The 21,327-nt window shown below is 33.6% G+C and overlaps 1 protein-coding gene across 1 annotated transcript in view; it reads right to left on the reverse strand.

The window, feature by feature from the left end:
* LOC129234615 (protein RER1-like) overlaps window positions 1-21,092 on the reverse strand; it is a 33,014-nt gene extending 11,922 nt beyond the window's left edge. The window contains exons 1-3 of the mRNA XM_054868648.1: window positions 20,955-21,092; window positions 10,406-10,489; window positions 4,510-4,614 (exon numbers count right to left, since the gene is read on the reverse strand). Coding sequence (XP_054724623.1) covers window positions 4,510-4,614; window positions 10,406-10,489; window positions 20,955-20,969 — 204 coding nt within the window. The 5' untranslated portion in view covers window positions 20,970-21,092. The remainder of the gene's footprint in view (window positions 1-4,509; window positions 4,615-10,405; window positions 10,490-20,954) is intronic.
* Between the last annotated feature and the right edge of the window lie 235 nt (window positions 21,093-21,327).

A 21,327-nucleotide genomic window follows, 5' to 3' on the forward strand; every position in this document is an offset into this window, starting at 1 on the left:
TTTCCCCAAAATAGAACTGTAAAAATGTCCCACATTGAAGACAAGTGACATGATCTAATGGAACCAGAAAATTTGTATACAAAATCTAAGATTGACTTTGAAAACGCCATGTCACATATTGTTTGTTTGTATAAATCATATACACCAGAAAATATGTAAATTGGCATTTTCAAGGTTCAAAAAATCTGAATGGATCACCGGTGCAATCTAGCCCCCTCAATAATTTTTGCAAGTCGGCGCCCCTGAGTTGGTCACTTTATGCCAGAAAATGCTACATACAGCATGATATCCATCAAAACTGATGATCCACAAACCATTCCAACAAATGATAACAACTGTCTTAACAAAACATAAACAGTCTCAAGTTATACGTTTCTTCGAAATAAAATTTAGATGCGTGATTTAAAAAACATGTTAAACTATTTGAAGTGTAGAAAGAAAATAAATAAATAAAATAAAGTAGGATGGTCAAGCAATAGTTTCACTTAAAAAAGAAAAAAGCCTTACATCGACTTACAAAATGCTTTTGAATTTGTTTTCAGCCAAGTGTGTTTGAAATTAGCCAAAGTGGCCAATATCAGCCAAGCCTCCCAACCCTAAGCAAGTTTAAAACTTTAAAGCGAGAAGAAACAAATTTTCACTGTTATGGTTGCAAATTGTCTGCCTGATGTGTCAATTCACAGTTTACTTCAAGGCTTAACTCAATTAGACTTTGTATTAAAAAAACCTTTTTTTGTAAAAAATTGCATTTTTACAGAAAAAACACTGATGTAGATCAACTTAGAATGCTAATTTACAATTAAATCCAAAATTTCATCAAAACCGTTAGAACGGTTTTCGAGATACGAAATATATACATACCCACAAGAATTGCTCGTTTAAATATATAAGATTTTTGGCAACAGGGGAAAAAGAAACGATTTTTTTGTTTTTGTTGATATGGTGTATTTATTCAGGGGTCTGGCCAGAGGATATTTGGGTCCGTTAACGGAACCTTTACAAAAATCCAATCAACCAAAACGGACCTATCACAAAATCCCAATCAAACAAAACGGACCTTTCACAAAATCCCGATCAAACAAAACGGACCCTTCACAAAATTCTGATAAACAAGATCGGATCTTTCACAAATTGTTAATTGAAAGAGCAAATCTGAAAGCAAAACAATGCATATTTCTGTGTATTAAACCGATAATTTTTGGAACCTTTTTTGAAGTCATATTAGAGGGATCAGCTTATACAAAATCGGCTAATTTTGAAAGAAAAAAATCGGCACTCTTGCGATGCTCCTGCAAGCGATAAATAATTGCTACCCGCCAAATAAATATAATGGTTGTTTGTTTGTTTTATCACAGCTAATTAGCAGCGGTGTTGTTGTAAACTTTTCTGAAAAGGCATTGGTAAGCACTTTTCTCCCCACTCATGATTTAATAAACAATAATAATATATATCTGCAAAATGAACTTAGAACTGCAAAAGCATAGTAAGGGTGGGGAAAAAATATGATCGCTTCAGATAGGGTTACCAACTTCAAAATTATCACCACTTAGCATCTGGCGTTGAACCTTTATAATGACTTGATTAGAAAATATTCTCATTTTACTAGCTTGTCAATATTTGCGTTTTTACAGTGCAGTGCGATGTTTAATTGTTATTTCGGGAGAAAATTATATGGGTTTTGATTTTTCGATGCTAACAAGGATGATTAATTTTAAATAAACTCTTTTAATTACCGTTTTTTTTCTTTAGATGTCTACATTTTGAAAAATGCAATCCTTTAAATCTGATATAAGAGTCATATTTTGTTCTTTTTTCGAGCTAACTTCGCTTTATTAGGATGCAAATAAATGAAAAGTCTCTTTATTTCTGTTAGAACTCTCATTTAAAGTTTTTAAAGCAAAATTCCATTTTCTGTTGTGAGTCAAAAATTAAAATGCGGAATAGAGGGTTTATTTTATTTCATTTATTTATTTATTTTTTTTTTTTTTTTTGCTTCAACTGGGTCCACAGATGTTAATGAAATGTTTATTATAGGACTCTAAAATGCAATTTTAAAATAATTTTATCAAAAATATTTCTTTTACAAGTCCTTTTTATACTTTTGATGCCTTCACTTTGAGAATTGCGATCTCTTTGCATCCGCTATCGGAATCCGATTTTTCGAATTTTGGATGTTTATTACGCTTTGTTAAGAGGTAAACAATTAAAATGACTTTTTATTTTTGTTAAAATCACGGAATTTATACGTTTTAAACGAAATTCTGTGCTTTTTAAGAGTGTCTTGAGTTACAAAGTTAAATGCTGAACCATATTCTGAATTTTATTTATTAATGTTTTTTTTGTTACAATTATTTCAAATACTGGATAGAAATATTTGTAGTATAATTTAACAAAATGTAGAATGGTAGATAAATATTGATACTTGAGAGAGCGATGACCCCCCCCCCCCCCCGCCAAATATCAGAAAAACACTCCAGAATGATATTCTCGACATAGAAGAGGAAAACACTCAACTTTAAGTTTAATTGATGCAGTTTGTGCCATCTCTAAATTATAAAATTTTGTTTTGACAATTTTTTTTTTTTTTTTTTTTTTTTTTTGCGAAATTAATTATTTTTCACAAAATTTATTCATTTTTCACAAAATTATTTAATTTTTCACAAAAAACGGACCCTGTGAAAAATCTTGGACAGACCCCTGTTATTTTAATAAGCTTATTAATTTTAATTATTATTTTTTCGTTTTTAAATCTGTGAAAGAATTTTTTTTAGTGGAAAAAGTGTATTAGCTGCTTTGTTTAAAAGGTGCTGCTATTTTATTTGTTCGTTTTTTTTTTTTTTTTTTTTTTTAATAGATGAGTGAGGAATATTTTATTCCTAGAAATCAGCTTAAGATATTAAAAAAACATGTTTGAAACAATTTGCGATTTTAGCTATTTTTGAGAATATTGATCAGGTACTGGAAAGTAGTATGGGTATACGGGAAAGTAGGCTCGTTTAGTTCTAGACGGAACTTCTTGTTTTTTATTACGCCCATAAAATCACCTTAAAATCAAGCCTTTAGACTAGAATACAGTCGTTCCTTGCTACTTCGCGCTTCAACTATCGAGGTTTCACTACAATGCAGTTTTTTCTCTTTTTTTTCAATTATAGCAATGAGCCTTTTTTATGCTCTCGTGTAAACTTTTTTTTCAAGAGAATAAAAAATTATGTCTTTTAAGTAAGGTAAGCTCTTCTGAGGGACTGTAGTTGAGGGAGTGGAGGTTTAAAATCACGGAAGAAAGTTTATCTCAATTTAACCTTAAACACTAACTGCAAAGTATAAATCACTGTATTATTACTAGGGGATAAATACATCTGTAAATGGTGTTCAACGACGTACTAGCTTTTTAAACTGTATGAGTAATACCTTTGATGAGGATAAATGTAGAGAAAGAAAGCGGGGTACATACGGTCACTAACTGGAAGTTAATTCATTATTGAACAAGTTGAGCTATTTTCATAGGTTAGTAGTAGCGTGTAAGAACTGCATGTGTGTGTCTGTGTACTTTATTTCCCAATAATCAACAATGTGGTATCGATAATGTATAATATATTTCGTTTTCTAATATTTTGTGCAATAATAGGTTTTTAACATAGTTGGCTCTAACTATGTTAAAATAAAAACCTATTTTAATTGTCGTCAGTAAGTTTTATGCCCTCTAACTAGGAAAATAACCGGTTTATAAATATAGAATCCTACTTCGCGGAAATTCAGTTATTGCGGTGAAGTCTGGAACGAATTAACCGCGATAAATGAGGGTTAACTGTACCCCCTTTAAGGAATTTGCAAACACTGCATCGCTGAGTTGGAGTCTATCTCTCTCAACAGGGCAATCAACACATGGGATGCCTCATGATTTTTGAATGAAATGTTTAGTTTCAATTGGCACTATTAATCAAATGTTTCCTTCAAAAAACGGTACTGCACATCTTTTTTTTTTCCAAAGGTTTATGGTCCAAAAAATATCTGAATGACAGAACTTCAAGTGTGAACAGAAAAATATCCTAAAACTCATTTTTAAGCATTTGATTATAATCTCCCATCTTGCTTACATTGGGAATTTATTTATGGTGTTTCATCTTTTTTGGTTTTGTTTTTCCTTTTTTAATGTGAAAATGCAAAATATAATATTGGCTAAAAAATATGAAACAATACATAAGAATCTGGATATAAAAGACACAAATTTTCAAATCTCTAGAAATAAAGTTTCATAGATGTTTAATGGACATCAATTTCCCCAAGACTGTACACTGAAAAATATGAAAAAAAAATTCAGAAAAGAATGGAATCAAAATTTATGAACGTTAATTATTAATGATCTTGGCAATGATTTGTGCTTTAGGAATCTTACAACCAGCTTTATAGAAGAAATATCTACCATAATCTAGGAATACTTCATAATGTAAAATGTAATGTGGGTTTTTTTCCCTGTATTTTTATAACTTGTATCTTGAAATTAAAATTTACCTTTAAATAAAAAACTCTTATCAAGTAGATAATTAACACCAGAGCAGTAGTTGTCCACCTTGAAAATATAAACGGCGTCCAAGTATCCAGCATATGCTGATGTAGCTGAAAGGATAGAAGATAAGTATAATAACTGCTTTTCTGATGAAAAACAGCAAGTAGTACATTAGTACTATTAAAAAGTTAAAAAAATTAATGAAATACTTTTTTCCTAACTATTTAATGGTTAATACTTTAGATAAGAGATGTAGACTGCCTCCTTGCGGTGCACCCTGAAAACGCTTCCGTGGCTGAAGGGTCAAGGTTCCAGCTTGCTCTGTCCAAAATGCTATCAAGATACATTCTGCATTCCTACAACAGCTGAGCTAATGTGAGAAAAATACTCTTTCGAAGTTTTTTAACATGGTTTGGAACTCTGACAATGATTCCTCCCTACAGAGAAGAGTTACTGTTGTTGAAGATTTTATAATAAAGCTACAGACCCATCTCTAACTAACACAATGGGAAAAATCAGGGAATGAATTCTTACAAAAAAAACTCAACTGGAACTATAAAATTAACAATTGCCTTGCAGAAGAACAGACTGGTTTCAAGCAATACAGATCTACCAATCAACAGGTTAGTCATTCCACATCAACTGACCTAAATTTTTCATATCGTCCCTACTCGACCATCTCCAATTTCGATGAAATTGTATAGAGGCATAGAGATGCCTTTGAATCTAACCTATGCTAGTTTTCAGCTCCCTAGTCCAAACCCTGAGGATCTAGGATCTCCAGAAAATGTAATCCAAAATGGCAGATCAGCTTTTTGTGCCACATTGCCATATTTAGACAAAGCTTACAAAAAATTTTATTACACTGGAAGCCTGAAATTTAAGGTGCTCAAAGTACGTTTAGTATGTTTGTATAAGTATGTTTGGTTGTTAGTGGATAAACTTTTTCCTGGATTTTAGAATGTCATAAATTCTGAACAAAATGAATCAAAAGCTCGTATTTTGAAAATTCTATTGTCAATATACATGGTTTTAATAGATTATAGTTGCAGAGCGTAAATATTGATTTTCTAAAAGATATTGGCAACCAAAGTGGCTGTGAAAATCATTCACAAGAAAAATAGCCTATTTTCGATGCGCTGTAGGTCACGTTTGTCACTTTGCATCTCCTTTTCATTGGCATCATTAGAGAAAAACATATTTTTTCCTATAAAAATGGGTTTTTTTATTACGATGGTGTTCTTTCAGATAAGCGTAAAAAAATGAGCTTGAAATACTTTTTGTCGTTTGCAAGAAAGTCTCGCTCTACAATAAATAAAAACAATGGTGAATGCCCTGAACGCAGACTAATAGGGATTTTGGGGAACTGTTATTAGTCAGAAATAGGTTTTTAATTATCTTTTAAAAAGTTATTTTGCAAATTAAATATGATAAAAAAAGAAAAGTATCTTGTTCTGTCTGATATATCAGTCTGCTTGCAGAACAGAATATTTTTCTGTTGGCATTTTCTTGCCTGTTGGCACAAAAAGCTAATCCACCTTTTTGGATCATATTTTTCGGAGATCCTAGTTACTCAGGTTTTGGATCTAGGAAGCTGAAAATTTGCATAGGTTAGTTTCAAAGGCATCTCTATGGCTCTATAAAATTTCATTCAAATCAGAGATGGTCGAGTGGGGACTTTTAGGTCACTTGACATGAAATAACTCAGGTAACACTTTGTCAGGCTATCAAATATGTCTTCGATAAAAGCCATGTATCGACTGTGGATTTCATTAATTTGAAATCCGCATATGACACTGTCTGGGTGGATAATCTATTACTAAAACTTAACAAACTTGGCACTGAGGATAACCTGCTCCAAATGTTCAGTGATTTTCTCTGTCAATGTATCTGTAAGGTTAGGTACGGAAATGACTTTTCTAAATCGATTTAAGACTTGATTGCCTCCGGGTTCAGTATCTACCTACAAACCTTTTCATATCTAGATTAACTTGCATCTCAGTTTAAATTAATCTCTGGGGTAAAGTGTCAATATGCAGATGGTCTAGTGATTTGGACCAAATCCCCAACAGACAAGCAGTACAAAATATCAGACTTGCCCTGAATCTAACTTTGAGCTAATTTTAGAGTTTGAAGAAATGGTGTGATTCCAATTGAGAGTTAATCTGGATGAAGCTGTTTTAGTTTCCTTCTCCCTCGGACACCAACTTTTCATTTGGAAGACAGTCCATGGAACTGGTAGGTTTGTCTATCTCGGTGTGTAACCTTTAATAGGAATTTATGCTGAAAGTCTCACTTAGAGAACATTTTAGAACATGCATCTAGCAGAATGTCTTTTCTAAAACAATTGGCTGGCTCAAGATTAGCCTGTTTTAATCTCTCTAATTTTGTGATGCAACAAATATTTAGGCTAGTCGCAGAATACATGGATTACTATTTAGCCTCGGCCGAATACTGTGCAAACAATGTATTCTATTTTCATGCATTGAAAGTTTTACACAATAATACTTATCTTGTTTGATGGGTATTTTAACTGTAATCTTATTAAACCATAGTGCATTGACATTTTTAAGGTTATTCACTAATCATGAATGGAAACTAAAAACGTCTGAGTTGAAAATCTCGACCATTTATTTATACATAAAATAAACTTATGATATGACATTATATTTTAAATAATATTTTTCAATGTTAACATTTCATCTAGTGATGTGCCGGATCGTTAAAAATGTAGATCCGCAGATCCGGATCATTAGTGTCAAGATCCGCGGATATGGATACGGATCTCAAAATTTTTTTTTACCCAATTCAATTATCAAAGTAAAATTTGTTACGGAAGGTATTCCCGTCAGAATAATTGCAGTTTCTTCAAAAAATGTCAACTGCGGCAAAAATATAATCAAGACTATGATTTACTCTTTAAAGAAATCTCTGTTAAAATTGAGGGAGAGTTGAAAGAAACGAGTCACCGCTGCATTAATGCTTAGATGGAATGTGAAAAATTATCTCTACTCGGTAGATATAGGATACAGGAGCAAGAGTGTAAAGCTGCTACTGGATAGGCTAGAAATACTTTTTCCCAATTTATTTCAGCATAAATGTAGCGCTGACCCGTTCCACCGAACTTCTCCGACCGACGAAATACAGAGCCCGGAACATTTTTACAAACGGTAAATAGATAATTAGTCTCACTTTTAATAACAGAAACCCCAAATCAATAACAAAAACTAATATTAAATTAAAAATTAAAAAACAAAACATGTCCCAGAGAGCCAGGGTTGGCCGAATTGGACCCAATGGGTTTTTTTGAAAAAACCCATTTAAAAAAAACCATTATTTAGCCCACTTTTGGGTTTTTTTAAATTTTCTGAGAAGTTTAAAAAAAATTAATTTAAATACTTTCATAATTTAAATTTCTTTTTTATTTGTTCTTCATCACAGACAATGAACACAAAAAATGACTTTTGAACTTTAATAGTATTTCTTAACACTTAACAGCATTTAAAAAATACTTCAAAGATTTTAAATAAATATTTTTAACTTTTTTCTTTAACTGGTCAATAAATAACTCAAATTATCTTGACTGAGTCCTGTCTCGTCTGATTTTCTCAATATTTGTAGATTGTACAGAGGAAACTACTCTAGTTAAAAGGCTTTCAGGTGAATTATTTTCTGCAAACCAACATGTCACAAATCTCGAATAAACACAAGGTATATTTTTAGAAATTAACAGGTTTTTTAAACGGTCAACAGAAAACAGAACAGGATGTACAGTATTTTCATTATCTTCGAAAAAGTTTAATATTTCTTACTCTGTACACAGAACACAGAAGTAGAAAAACAGGCAACATTAAATTCAAAGAAATGTGTTGATTAAGCTGGAATTCAGTAAAAACTGATTTAAACTACTTGAGGTTCTACAGTAGTTTTGCATAACAAAATTATATACAATGAAGTAAACTGCGAAAAAAAAATGTAGTAATTAAAAACGAACAATAGATTTTATCACTCGAGAAGTAACTTTGCCTTAACTGTTGGTAATAATGAAAACTAAAAAAAATCTGAAACTTCACCATTCTTGGGTTTTGTAGTCTTTTATACTTTTCTTCAGAATATGCTGAATTTTAACTAGTTTTCCAGCTTTTTTTACCCGAAGACAATTTTTGCACTTACCGAAGACAATCTATACACTTAGGCTACAATATGCTACAAGTACCCCCACATTTTCCTTAAAAAAAGACAAAAAAAACCCACATTTCTTTTAAAAAACCCAACTTTAGTTGGGTTTTTTTTTTGGGTTTTATTTAAAAAAACCCAAAAAAACCCTGGGTCCATGGGCTTTTTTAAAAAAACCCAGGTTTTTGCCAACCCTGCAGAGAGCCGACCTCATATTAAGATGAATTTCGTGGGTCAGAACACACATTTTTTAACAAATATGAACTGACAGCAGGTAAAAATTTTAAATCATTGAGCTTTTTCTCCTTATCTTCCGACTATGAAATCGCTACTAATCACGCGTATAAAGGCTTAGAATTGCATTTAAAATTTACTTAACATGGTAATAGCTCCTACTGTATATAAGTTGGAAGTTTCAAATAAATATCAAACGCAGAAAACTTCGTTCTTTCAATTAGGGTCAATATTTTTAACGTATGGGTAAATTTTTACTACCATAACTGTGAAAAATGTTAAATCGGTTTTTAATTAATATCTCCGGTAATTAAAGTTCCACAAAAACGAGGCCAAGCTAAGAACACTTTCGATCAAGTCACCTTTTGAACGAAAATGAACTATCAAAATCGGTTCATCTGTTTAGGAGCTACGAAGCTACGATGCCACAAAAAGACACAAAGATACACACTTTTAAAACTTATTTCCCCTTCCTTTTTGCAACAGGGGGGGGGGAGTATAAATTGGCTTCTGAAATACCTTATAATTTAAATAGGGAATAAAACCTATTTAAATGGAATTTAAGAATCTTTTATTCAAATATTTAAAATCTTTTAGAATAGAAATGATCCGTTTAAGATCCGTAAAAAAAGTAACGGACACGGATACAGATCTTTATTTTCCCTCAGATATCCGCGGATACAGATACGGATATCCGGAACATCACTAATTTCATCCCATTGCCCAATAAAGTTACTACAAAAATTATGACAATCATATCAAGTACCAAATACCATTAAATGTGAAAGCAGACTTAGACCCATTTTAATACATTTCCAATTCAAAGCCTACATAAAAGCTCAAATTATTATCATTGTTTCTAAGAAAGATTGATAGTATTCTCCATGTTAAGTTTTTTTACATTGTTAAAAATTGCAATTGAAAATTAAAATGCAAGATAAACTCTATTTTAAGATTGATACTTGCTCTATTCTACTACGTGTTCATTTTGCATTCTATATATTGTACATACAACATTTATTCTGCCCATATATAGTACAATATTCATTTTGCCCATAATATTTCTGAGAGATTCTAATGATTTGCAGTGTAAAAAGTTTAGAAATAAAAAATGTTAACTAGATATAGGGATCATCTGTAGATATAGGATAAGGAGAAAATATTTAGATTTTGTTAGGTATGTGAGTAAAATCCTGTCAATATATCTGGTAAAAACAGGGCTGCAGAGCGGGAGGGAAAATGACTTACTCCGATTCCTGGAGTTTTAGAGCTTTTGACTCTAATCCTTCACCCCAAAATTAATCTGACTCCTACTCTACCACTCCAATTCTTACTCAGTAGCCCTGGCCGAGTTGCCGACGAAATGACCGACTTAGACTCTTGAAATTTAAAGCAGTTATCCCCCGACTCCTTTATTCCAAAATCAGTCTCACCTCCACGATTCTGACTCTGCAACCCTAGGTAAGACAATTGTCTATTTGCTTAGCATACCTGGGAAAGCCATTGACAAAACTTTATAATTGATGATTTGTCTGAAGTTTCTTCAACTGAAATATCTTCAGTTTTAATTTCAATCTGAAAAGAATACCTCTCATTAATGCCAAAGATACAATGTCCAGAAATTTATAGCAAAGAAACTTCAAAGAGCAGGATTTAATAGGGAAAACTCAAACTTTCAACAAAAGAGGAATAGTAAAAGGCACAATAGGGTTATGACTTTTTAAAAAATGTTTAGCCTGCAGTAAAATGCAATGAACTTTTTGATACAATAAAAAAATAAAAATCCTTTTGTTCAACTACTAAAAAATATTACCCACCAATGACATTGAAAATTCTTAAAATTTAACATTTCAAGCAGTCAAAATATTACTAGTTGAAATAAGCTTAAGATTCAAATATTTATATATTTCTGATACACAGTTCTCTTTTTTTTTTTTTTTTTTTTTTTTCACACTTCACACAAGAAAAGTACTAGGCCTTTATCTATTAAAACAATTGTAATAATACATCTTAAAAATAGAGTTCATGGTTGTAATTTCAAAATACCATCCATCAAAATCAGGCTTCCTGCCGTGTTTGAGATGAAAGCACACAGTATTTACAGTAGGTACTATTGTACATTTAGGAATGAAGGTGTACAAAATGAGATCATATACAGCATGGGAATTCCATTAAACATTGCAAAAGATAAAATATTTCCCAATTTTGTAATGGAGTATGCTCACTCAGGTTTCTTGAAGAAAATCTAATGTTGAACATAGCTTGTACAAGAATATAAACTAATCTCACCAATAGCATCTTAACCCATTCATAATAATATCCTATTATATGAACTAGCATTGCTTAGACACTTATCTTTAATCGAATTTTGACATCTTTAATTCAAATTTTGTTCTTTTGCATGAGTTCTGATAGGACGGTACGCCATACTTGTTGGGTTTCTTGCTCTTACAAATGGAACCTATCCGTCTGAATCAACATTATTTACATCAGACTTTCTTGACTCTACACAATCCTTTTCAGATAGAAACAATATCCAGCACACAACATACCGTGAGCAATTATTCCAGAGTATGTACCTTAGGGTGGGTCGAAAAACACATTTTTTTTTCTAATCAACTTCTAATAGCGTGGAAAACTTGCACATTAGCATCCTAACAATGGGGAAAATAATTTAAGAATTATTTTTAAAAAATTGAAACCGCACAAGAGCCCTTAAGTTGAGAGAGAATTGAAAAGAAAAAAAACAGCAATTTTTAAAGACGTATATATTTTTCAAATAATTTACTTCATCTTTAATAGTATAAAAAATTACTTTATAGTTACCGAAATGTATAGAAAAAAACTTGGGGGCACATTGTTGATCATTTGAATTTGTGCAGAAAGCCTTAAAATACCATTTATTATTAGTTCTATTATTTCAAAAACTCTTAAGCTGATAAAAAGCTATAACAACAAACTACTAAACATCCATTTTAATGTCTTACATACATCTCTCTTATGCTGAAATGGCTCCTCGGGACATGCAGGATCGTCAAATTCAAACTTTTCCGGGTTGGGGTGTAAGGGGGTCAGGGGATGCAAATTCAATGGAAGTTGCAACAGCAAAGCAGCAAAAATCACGCCCTCCCTAATGTAAATACAGATTTATTTCTCAGAGCCATGGGGGGGGGACCCCCCTCCACCTCTTCTTGACCCTTTAAATGACGGACCTGATCAGAGTGGGATAGCAGCAAGTGGTGTCCAGTTCACTACCCTACCAAATCAATCAACATCAAATACTCAATATCAAATATTCAAGTTATGGCAAGGGCAATTCCATGAAAAGTGAAACCAGTAGGTCAAAATTTCATATTGCAGTTATTTTGCTATATTATACATCATTGTAAAGCTTGAAATGTGTATTTTCAGAATATTGCATTGCTTTTTTAATAAAAATTAAATAATAAATTTTTTTCCTAGTTGGAAGTATGATAGTCGGGTCTTCAAAACAATCAGAAAAAAATACCCCATTTTCAAACGCTTATTTCTAATAGCAAAATAAAAATAAACAAAATTAATTGCAGTACAGCTTAAACTATTAACATAATACTATAATAACATGCATTTATTTTTTTTTTTTTTTACAAAATAAAATTAGGCAATTTAAATTTTAAAAAAATGAAGTTTAATGTTACGTCCGTAACAAAAATTTAGCAAAAGTTGTTACTTCTTAAAAAATCAAAATTAAAAGAAATCCTTTTTTGTCCTTTTAGCATTTCATCAGAGTAATTGCTTACCATAGTTTAAAACATTAGAATTTCTTTGGTTTTTAAAAAAATGGCGTTTCAGACGTAACATTTTATGTTACGGTCGTAACAAAAAGCAGTACGTTACGTCCATAACACATGTATATTTCCAATTAAAAAGAAAAAAAGTACACGATGGGCAATGAAAATATAGGGTATGACATGTAATATGATATAACAAAACTTCTGATACTGTGATTTTCAAAATTTTATAAATATTAGTGGATATTTAATTTCATTTTTTAAAATTATTGAAATATACACATCGTTGCCTCAGAGCAACATTAAGACATCTAATCCTAGGAATAACACTAAGATATCCTACTGTTGCTCTGAGGTGTTCCTCTCAATGTAAGATTTTTTGTCCTCCAAATCATGCAATAAATTCAATTGGTGTTAATAATTCTAGATTAGCAATTAACGCTTAATAACCTGCATAAAAATATTCTAGAGGGTTCCTTAATTTCTCAAACTTTGCTTCATCAATGCACTATGACACAAAAAATTAGTTTTCCAAGTAGATTTTTTGTGAAAATTACTTGATCATTTAACGAGATGAAATCTGAAGCATTTTGTGTGTAATTTTCAAATAGTTTTTTTTTTTTTTCAAAAACATTTATATTACAGATATTAATTATAGGTTTTTCTCTTCAAACTTCTATGATTCTGAAAGCATACCAAATTGATTTTACTTTTTATTTGAAAACTAACTTAGAGACAAAAATTTGTCCTGTTTAATAGTTTAAAACCAAAGTTACTGAGTTACTTTTTATTGCTTTTTAGGCTCTACAAAAAAAATAAAACTTAGATTGCTGTTTCATTCATGCGTTGAATATTTTATAGTTTTAAAAATTAAATTAAAAAGCATAATTAGATTAGAGTTAAAAGTACTAAATATTAAACTAGCTACATCTGATCCTCAGATAAAGCACATTTAGTTTTGAAGCAAGATTTAGGTTACTTAGGCAAATGTTGGCCAAAATGCATTTTTCCGAAGTCAGTTTCGAACACTTTTTTCCACCTTTGGCAAAAACGTGCCAATTCTATTAAAAAACGATCAAAAACAAAGGTTAACTTTAAAAGAAATTTGGCAGTTAATATGTTTGTTGAGAGATAGAGAAAATCATAAAAAATTCTCAAACTGTTAAAGTACACCCTTGTAGAAGCCCCCCCCCCCCCTCTCCCTCCATGTTAAAAAATTTAACTGAATAATTCCACTTTTGTTTTGCTTAATTTCCCCTTGGATAATTTTACTTTTTATGACGCACCAATTTATATTTTATATTTGTTTACATGGCGGCATATGCACGAGGGCTGCTCATTACTTCCCCAAATCTTTAAAAACTATTAAAGTATAACTTAAAGGGTCAAAACAATGTGTTAATCTAGACCATTACACTTTCTTAACGAAAATTATTAGTATACATAAGCTTTTATTTACTTTGTGCAATTAGCATATCAGACATGTTACGTCCGTAACAAATATATAAATTTCTATCATAAATTTTACAAACAATATCCATGAAAACTTTATGGTTTTAGAAAGCTTGAAATCTCTAAAACAAGTATTTCAAAGAAAATTTTAGAAATCTATGAATAATTCACAGGAATATTGGCAATTGTATGACAATGTATACATTTTGCTGTTTTCTGAGTTACGTCCATAACAGGCAGTTTTTAATTTTTGTTACATTTTGTTATAAAGCAATCTGCACCCAAATTTTTGATAGCATTAATAACACCAAACTATGCAACAGAAAAAGAAATTGTAGCTTTTTATGAAACCAAATTGAAATTATAAGTGTTTTAAGTCTGTGATTGTTACGTCCGTAACGGTGGAATTGCCCTATCAAGTTATGGCAAGGCTTTGACTTTCAATAACGTCCAAAGTCTTTTATTGCCATATTTGACAGCAATGGTAGCGATATCAGCTTACGCTTGAGTCGGTCAATAAGTTCAGGATAATCAGGGCTTGAAAATTAATCGAAGAAAGCTTGAAAAATCTAACGTGACGTACTACTGGTGGCTCATTTCACTTTCAGTATTCTCCTGTTGCCTAATTCTCCAATGTGCTGTGCATAGTCCAATATCATGCCCACATCATATTCGCTGGATGAAAAAAGAGTGAATTTCTATGAATGACGGGATCAAGGATTTTTTTTTATGTTATTCGGAAAATGTCTTATTGTTTGAATGACCTTTAGTATATGCTTCGGACCATCTTTCACGGTGTAATGCATCTTAATACCAAACCAAACAGGAGCTACAGTTTTTCTAGTGTTTGTTTTATGCTTGTCGGACTAATTTGGGAAACATGAAGTCCTATCACCCAGTTAGCACAGTTAACAGTATGGAATAATTGAGAACTCAGGAATTCTTAACAGCTAATTCTGGATCACTTGTTGAAATTTTTCTGTGCTCAAGGTATGGAAGTTTCAACGAAAATATGAAATTTCCTTCAACAGAAAAATCACACACAAATTGGGTAGGCTTTAGAGGGGGAGAGAACTCGACTTGCTGCTACCTACACACAGTGAGTTCTGAGTTTTTTTAACATAATGGAAAAATTGGTAAAGCATTAAAACAGATGTTTAACATGCTTTGAAAGCCAATGTCCAGCCACAACTCGAGTATTTGATATCACACTCAATCGGTAGAGAGATGAGCAAAACTTGTGAGCCGCCAGTAGTATATCACATTAGATTCTTCAAGCTTTCATTAATCAATTTTTCAGTCACAGACTACTATCATTGTCAATTATGCGAAGAGAAGGGATTGAACTTCATTGAAAGTCAAAGCTCTGCCATAATTTGAATATTTGATACCACACTCAATCGGTAAAGAAATGTGGAAAACTTGTGACAGAGGCTGCAAGAAACTATTGCCAGCATGAAAACTCAGAAGGTTTTCATAGCAAAAACAATCAGATCAAGAATATTTGATATAAAGTCAGAATTTAAAGACCTTCAGCATAATGAATCACACCCAAATTGGTTCGTTGATTGGGTAGAGTGGTGAGTTGTACTCGATTTGCTGCCACTGCCGCCTGACTTGGCCCGTCATTTAGGGGGTCAGGGTGGTTCATCCCCCCCCTCCCCATCACGGCTTTGAGAAATAATTGTATTTACATTTAAGGTGGGTCTAATTTGGCTGTTTTCTGTTGAAACTTCCATTGAATTTGCACCCTTTGTCCCCCCCCCCCCAGAGAAACTTGTTTATCCTCAAAATTCCCAATGTTTCTCCAAGTTCTGTGGTTCAATCACTGCACTAAGACCCAGCCACACTGAGAAATATTACAGAGAACAGGGGATTGAAGATTTCTTCCCCAGGTTCTCACGCATAATTTTAAGTAAAGATCATCAAATTTGATTTTTCTTTTATCAGGAATGATAATGAGGTCCAACTTTTTTAGCAGCTCCTTGCTACAGCATCTTATAATCTTATCATCTTTTAATGACAAGTACAATATCAGTTTTTTAAGAATCAAGACAAAGGTTCATGAATTGCAACCACAGGAACAAATACTTTTTAAGTCATAACCCTAAGGCGCGAGCACTTACCATAGTAGAATCACACACATAGAAAACTAATTACAATAGAATAGAAATACACTGAAATAAAGAAAGCCCAAGGCAGTACAGGAAAGACACTAAGAAAGATTTTAATTCCAATTTTTATTGGAAATTATATTTTGCATTAAATATAGTTTACACTTTTGAAAATTATTTATTTATTGCTTAGGATAGAGGAGGTAACCTCCTACATCAAATGCAAGTTTTTGGAAAGGTACAAGGCCAAAATAAGGAGAGGGGAAGACAAACGTTTAAACTAAAAAAACCTCGGCCTCTACCAATCCTAAATTAGACAACTATATTAAGAAGAAACATTTTTAGGTGATATTTTTTACTTGAACATATTTTTACTTAATATGCCTGTAATATAATACTTGTTTACGCTATTTGGCAATACTGATTTTAACTAAATTAATTGGCAACAATAGCTTTTGTTCTTTTGTCATTTTATGTTTAAAGAAAGCTTAGTTAATTTATCTAGCTTGGTTTTCAGTAAATAAAAGCTTTATTCTTTAAGCCATACTTACGTTGTAATGATTATTTATAACAATTTTATTTACTGATAACATTTGAGCAAGCAACTAAATGGAGCAATTACTAAAACCGGAAAGGTTTGACGTGGATCCCACAAGCGTTGGCGCAGAGGCAAAGTGGAAGCACTGGTGCCAAACCTTTTCTAACTTCATTTCGCAAATTAAGGACATCCAAGACGGTAACAAGCTTTCCCTATTATGCAATTATGTCTCTGCAACAGTTTATATGTATATCAATGATTGCACAAAGTATACAGATGCCATAGCAGTCTTAGATGCTTTGTACATAACAAAGCGCAATGAAATTTTTGCGAGACACTGCCTGGCATCAAGAGCTCAGCAGAGTGGTGAGTCAGTACAGGAATACCTTCAAGCACTCAAGCAACTTAGCAAGGACTGTAGTTTCAAAGCTGTCAATGCAGAACAGAACAAAAGCGAGTATGTCAGAGATGCCTTCATTCGTGGCCTCAAGAACTCGCGCATTCGCGAAAGACTGCTGGAGAACTCCATTGTCACCCTGGAGAATGCGTTTGATCAAGCCAGAGCTCTGGAGCTGGCTGAGCATCACTCAGCTTCTTACCTCTTACAAAACCCTTGTACAACTGGGGCAACTACGGAGAGCTCTAAAGATGACGATGCTCATCAGCTTGCAGCAGTTACCCCAAATCGCTCAAAGAGGTGTTATTTCTGTGGGAATGACTATCACCCTCGGAGTGCTTGCCCAGCAAAGGATTCGATATGTCGAAATTGTGGAAAAAAAGGACATTTCCAGAGATCATGTAAGTCCTCCCCATTTCAACAAGGCAAATCACCACAATCCAGTGCTTCGTCCTACCTCCTCGCTTCTGCTTCTGTCTTCCCCCATTGCCTTCAAAAATCGGTCACTCAAGTGGAAATTAATGGAGTGAAGCTAAATGCACTGATAGACACTGGGAGCTCTTTAAGTTTTATCAATGCGTTGCATGTTCAGAGATGCCGCGCAGAAGTGAATCCTTACTATGGAAAAATAACCATGGCGAATTCGTCGTTGACCACGGAAGTTTCTGGTTGTTGTACTGTTTCAGTCAAAATGCAAGGTCATAAATACAACAATGTGGAGGCATTAGTCATGCGAAACTTGTGTGTAGACTTTTTAGTAGGTCACAACGTATTAAGTGATCATTCGTCGGTAGAGATTGACTTTAGAGGAGAGAGACCTCCTTTACGTATATGCTCCCTGGCCGTAGCCTTAGTCCCACCTGTTTCGTTGTTTTCAAACCTTACACCCGACTGTAAACCTATCGCTACTAAGCCCAGGAGGCAAACCAATGAAGACAAGCAGTTCATTGCTTCTGAAATAATTAAGCTCATGAGCGAAGGCGTTATAGAACCCAGTAACTCCCCTTGGCGAGCTCAAGCATTTGTTGTCAAAGGAGACACTCATAAGAATCGCATGGTAATAGACTACTCACAAACCATAAATAAGTTTACCCTTCTGGACGCTTACCCTCTCCCAAGGATTGAAGAATTAATTTCCGAAATCTCTAAATATGAAATCTTCAGCACAATAGATCTGAGGAGCGCCTACCATCAGGTACCAATCAAGGACTCTGAGAAGCAGTATACTGCCTTCGAAGCGAGTGGGAAACTCTATCAATTCTTGCGTGTTCCTTTTGGGGTCACTAATGGTGTAGCCAGTTTTCAGAGGACAATTGATATGATTATCGCAAATGAAAAACTAGACGGTGTTTACCCCTATTTAGATGATGTAACGGTCTGTGGTAAAACTCAAACTGAACATGATAACAACCTACAGAGATTTTTAGCTGCAGTAAAGAAGTACAACTTAACCCTAAATGAAGAAAAGTCCCAATACTCGGTGAAATGTATCAAGTTACTAGGTTATACCATTTGCAATAAGGAGATTAAACCTGATCGTGATAGATTGGCTCCCTTAATGGATATGCCTGTGCCCAGAGACACGGCCTCTTTACAGCGAGCTCTAGGGATGTTCGCTCATTACTCTCGCTGGATCGCCAGCTTCTCAGAAAAAATACGCCCTCTCTTGAGCAATGGACCTTTTCCTTTATCCAAGGAAGCTGTGACAGCTTTCAACTCTCTAAAATCTGATATTACCAATGCCTCACTAGCTGCAATCGAGGATAAAATTCCGTTCAGAGTTGAAACAGATGCCTCTGAATTCGCAATCTCGGCTACACTTAGTCAAGCAAATCGACCTATTGCATTCTTCTCCAGAACCCTCAGCCCATCAGAAAGAAAGCATGCCATCATTGAAAAGGAGGCATATGCTATTGTAGAGTCTTTGAGAACATGGCGACATTACCTGATCGGTAGACACTTCGAGATTTTTACTGATCAGAAATCAGTTGCTTTTATTTTTGATCAGCATCATAATAGTAAGATAAAAAATGAAAAGATTATGCGTTGGAGACTGGAACTGGGATGTTTTAAATATGACATCATCTATCGACCTGGTAACAAAAATGCAACAGCCGACGCTCTTTCGCGAGTAAGTGGTGCCTCTGTTCCTCAAGTAGATTTGAATATGTTGCATGACTCTTTGTGCCATCCTGGCATTACGAGAATGTACCATTGGGTGCGAGCAAAGAACTTACCTTTTTCTCTAGAAGACATCAAAAGAGTTATAAACTCATGCAAATGTTGTAATGAAGTAAAGCCTCGTTTTTGCAGGGACGAAGGCAAGTTGATAAAAGCAACTTCTCCTTTTGAAAGGTTAAATATTGATTTCAAAGGACCTTTACCAGCTGTATCAAGGAACCGTTTCCTCCTTACGGTTGTGGATGAGTTCACCAGGTTTCCTTTTGCGTTTCCATGTTCGGATGTATCTGCTGCCACAGTTATTTCACATCTCCAGAACCTTTTCTCGGTTTTCGGAATGCCTGCCTATATACATACGGATAGAGGGTCATCATTTATGTCCAGTGAACTGAAAAGCTTCTTGACCTCGCTTGGTATTGCTACAAGCCGTACTACGGCATACAACCCTCAAGGTAATGGTCAAGTTGAAAGGTACAATGGTATAATTTGGAAAACCATACAACTTGCTGTTAAATCAAAAAAATATTGCAATAGAACGTTGGGAGGAGGTATTGCAGCAAGCACTACATTCAATTCGCTCTCTGCTGTGCACTGCCACCAACTCAACACCTCACGAACGTCTTTTCATTCATGCCCGAAGATCATTCAACGGTCGGTCTTTGCCTACTTGGCTCTCCCGCCCTGGTCCTGTTCTTTTGAAAAACCATGCAAGAGCCAACAAGTATGAGCCAGTTGTGCAAGAAGTCCAGCTTATTGAAGCAAATCCTGAGTACGCTCATGTAAAATATCCTGACGGACGCGAAACCACTGTTTCTTTAAGACACTTAGCTCCAAGAGGGGATGAGGACTCTACTTGCGACGATGAGTCGAATCATCTTTCCCCACTTCGTCAGAATATCAAACCGACTGATGATCTACCAGAAGAGGCGACCCAACATACTACATTGGAAAAATCTTCATTATCGCTCAGCTCTCCAGAATATCATAAAGGAACGCCACACAACAGTTTCGCAGAATCAATGAATGATGAAGTTGTCTTTCGCTCTACCAGAGAAAGGCGCCAACCATCCTATCTGGCCGACTATGTAACAGGCTGAGAGCTACAATCTTGTTACAGACTGTAAAAATTAATTAGGAGGGGGTGAATGTAATATAATACTTGTTTACGCTATTTGGCAATACTGATTTTAACTAAATTAATTGGCAACAATAGCTTTTGTTCTTTTGTCATTTTATGTTTAAAGAAAGCTTAGTTAATTTATCTAGCTTGGTTTTCAGTAAATAAAAGCTTTATTCTTTAAGCCATACTTACGTTGTAATGATTATTTATAACAATGCCGGAAAACGTATGTAAAAAGAATTCATTAAAATAAAAAAAAAATCATGCACTTTACACAAGTCATTTTTTCAAAACGAAGTTAGTAACAAATATCGGTAAAGAAGAAAATGGAGAAACTGTTTTCACAATCAAATGAAAAAAAAAATATTTTTTGAAATAACTAAATATAAGCCACAGGAATCATAAGCAATAATGAAATTTGAAATGATACAACAATAAAGCAATGAAACAACGATTTCTACTACTTACAGGAGGGGCAGCCATTTATTAAAAAATTAGTAATAACTTAAACTACATATTTATCTTAATTTTACCATTATGAACACATTTACGTGTCAAAATATTAGTAGCACGAAATGTAAATAACGAAGCGACATCCACTTTTAGTTACAGTTACAGTTTTGATTACGAGACCGGTTTAAATCGGCTCTGAGTTTTTTATAAGTTGGAGAAGAAACTTTTGGAGGTTTTAAAACAGGCGCGGACTGGCCCGTCTTTTTTCTTTTTTTTTTCTTGCGCCGTCAAACTCGCGTGACTTTGTTTATTTTATTTGCACCGTCGACCCAGTGCGCTTTTTTTTTTTCACATTTGAATGTGTGCGCTTTTGTATTTCTTTTCTTTT

The sequence above is a fragment of the Uloborus diversus genome, chromosome 1, assembly GCF_026930045.1.
Source record: "Uloborus diversus isolate 005 chromosome 1, Udiv.v.3.1, whole genome shotgun sequence".
NCBI lineage: Eukaryota > Metazoa > Arthropoda > Arachnida > Araneae > Uloboridae > Uloborus > Uloborus diversus.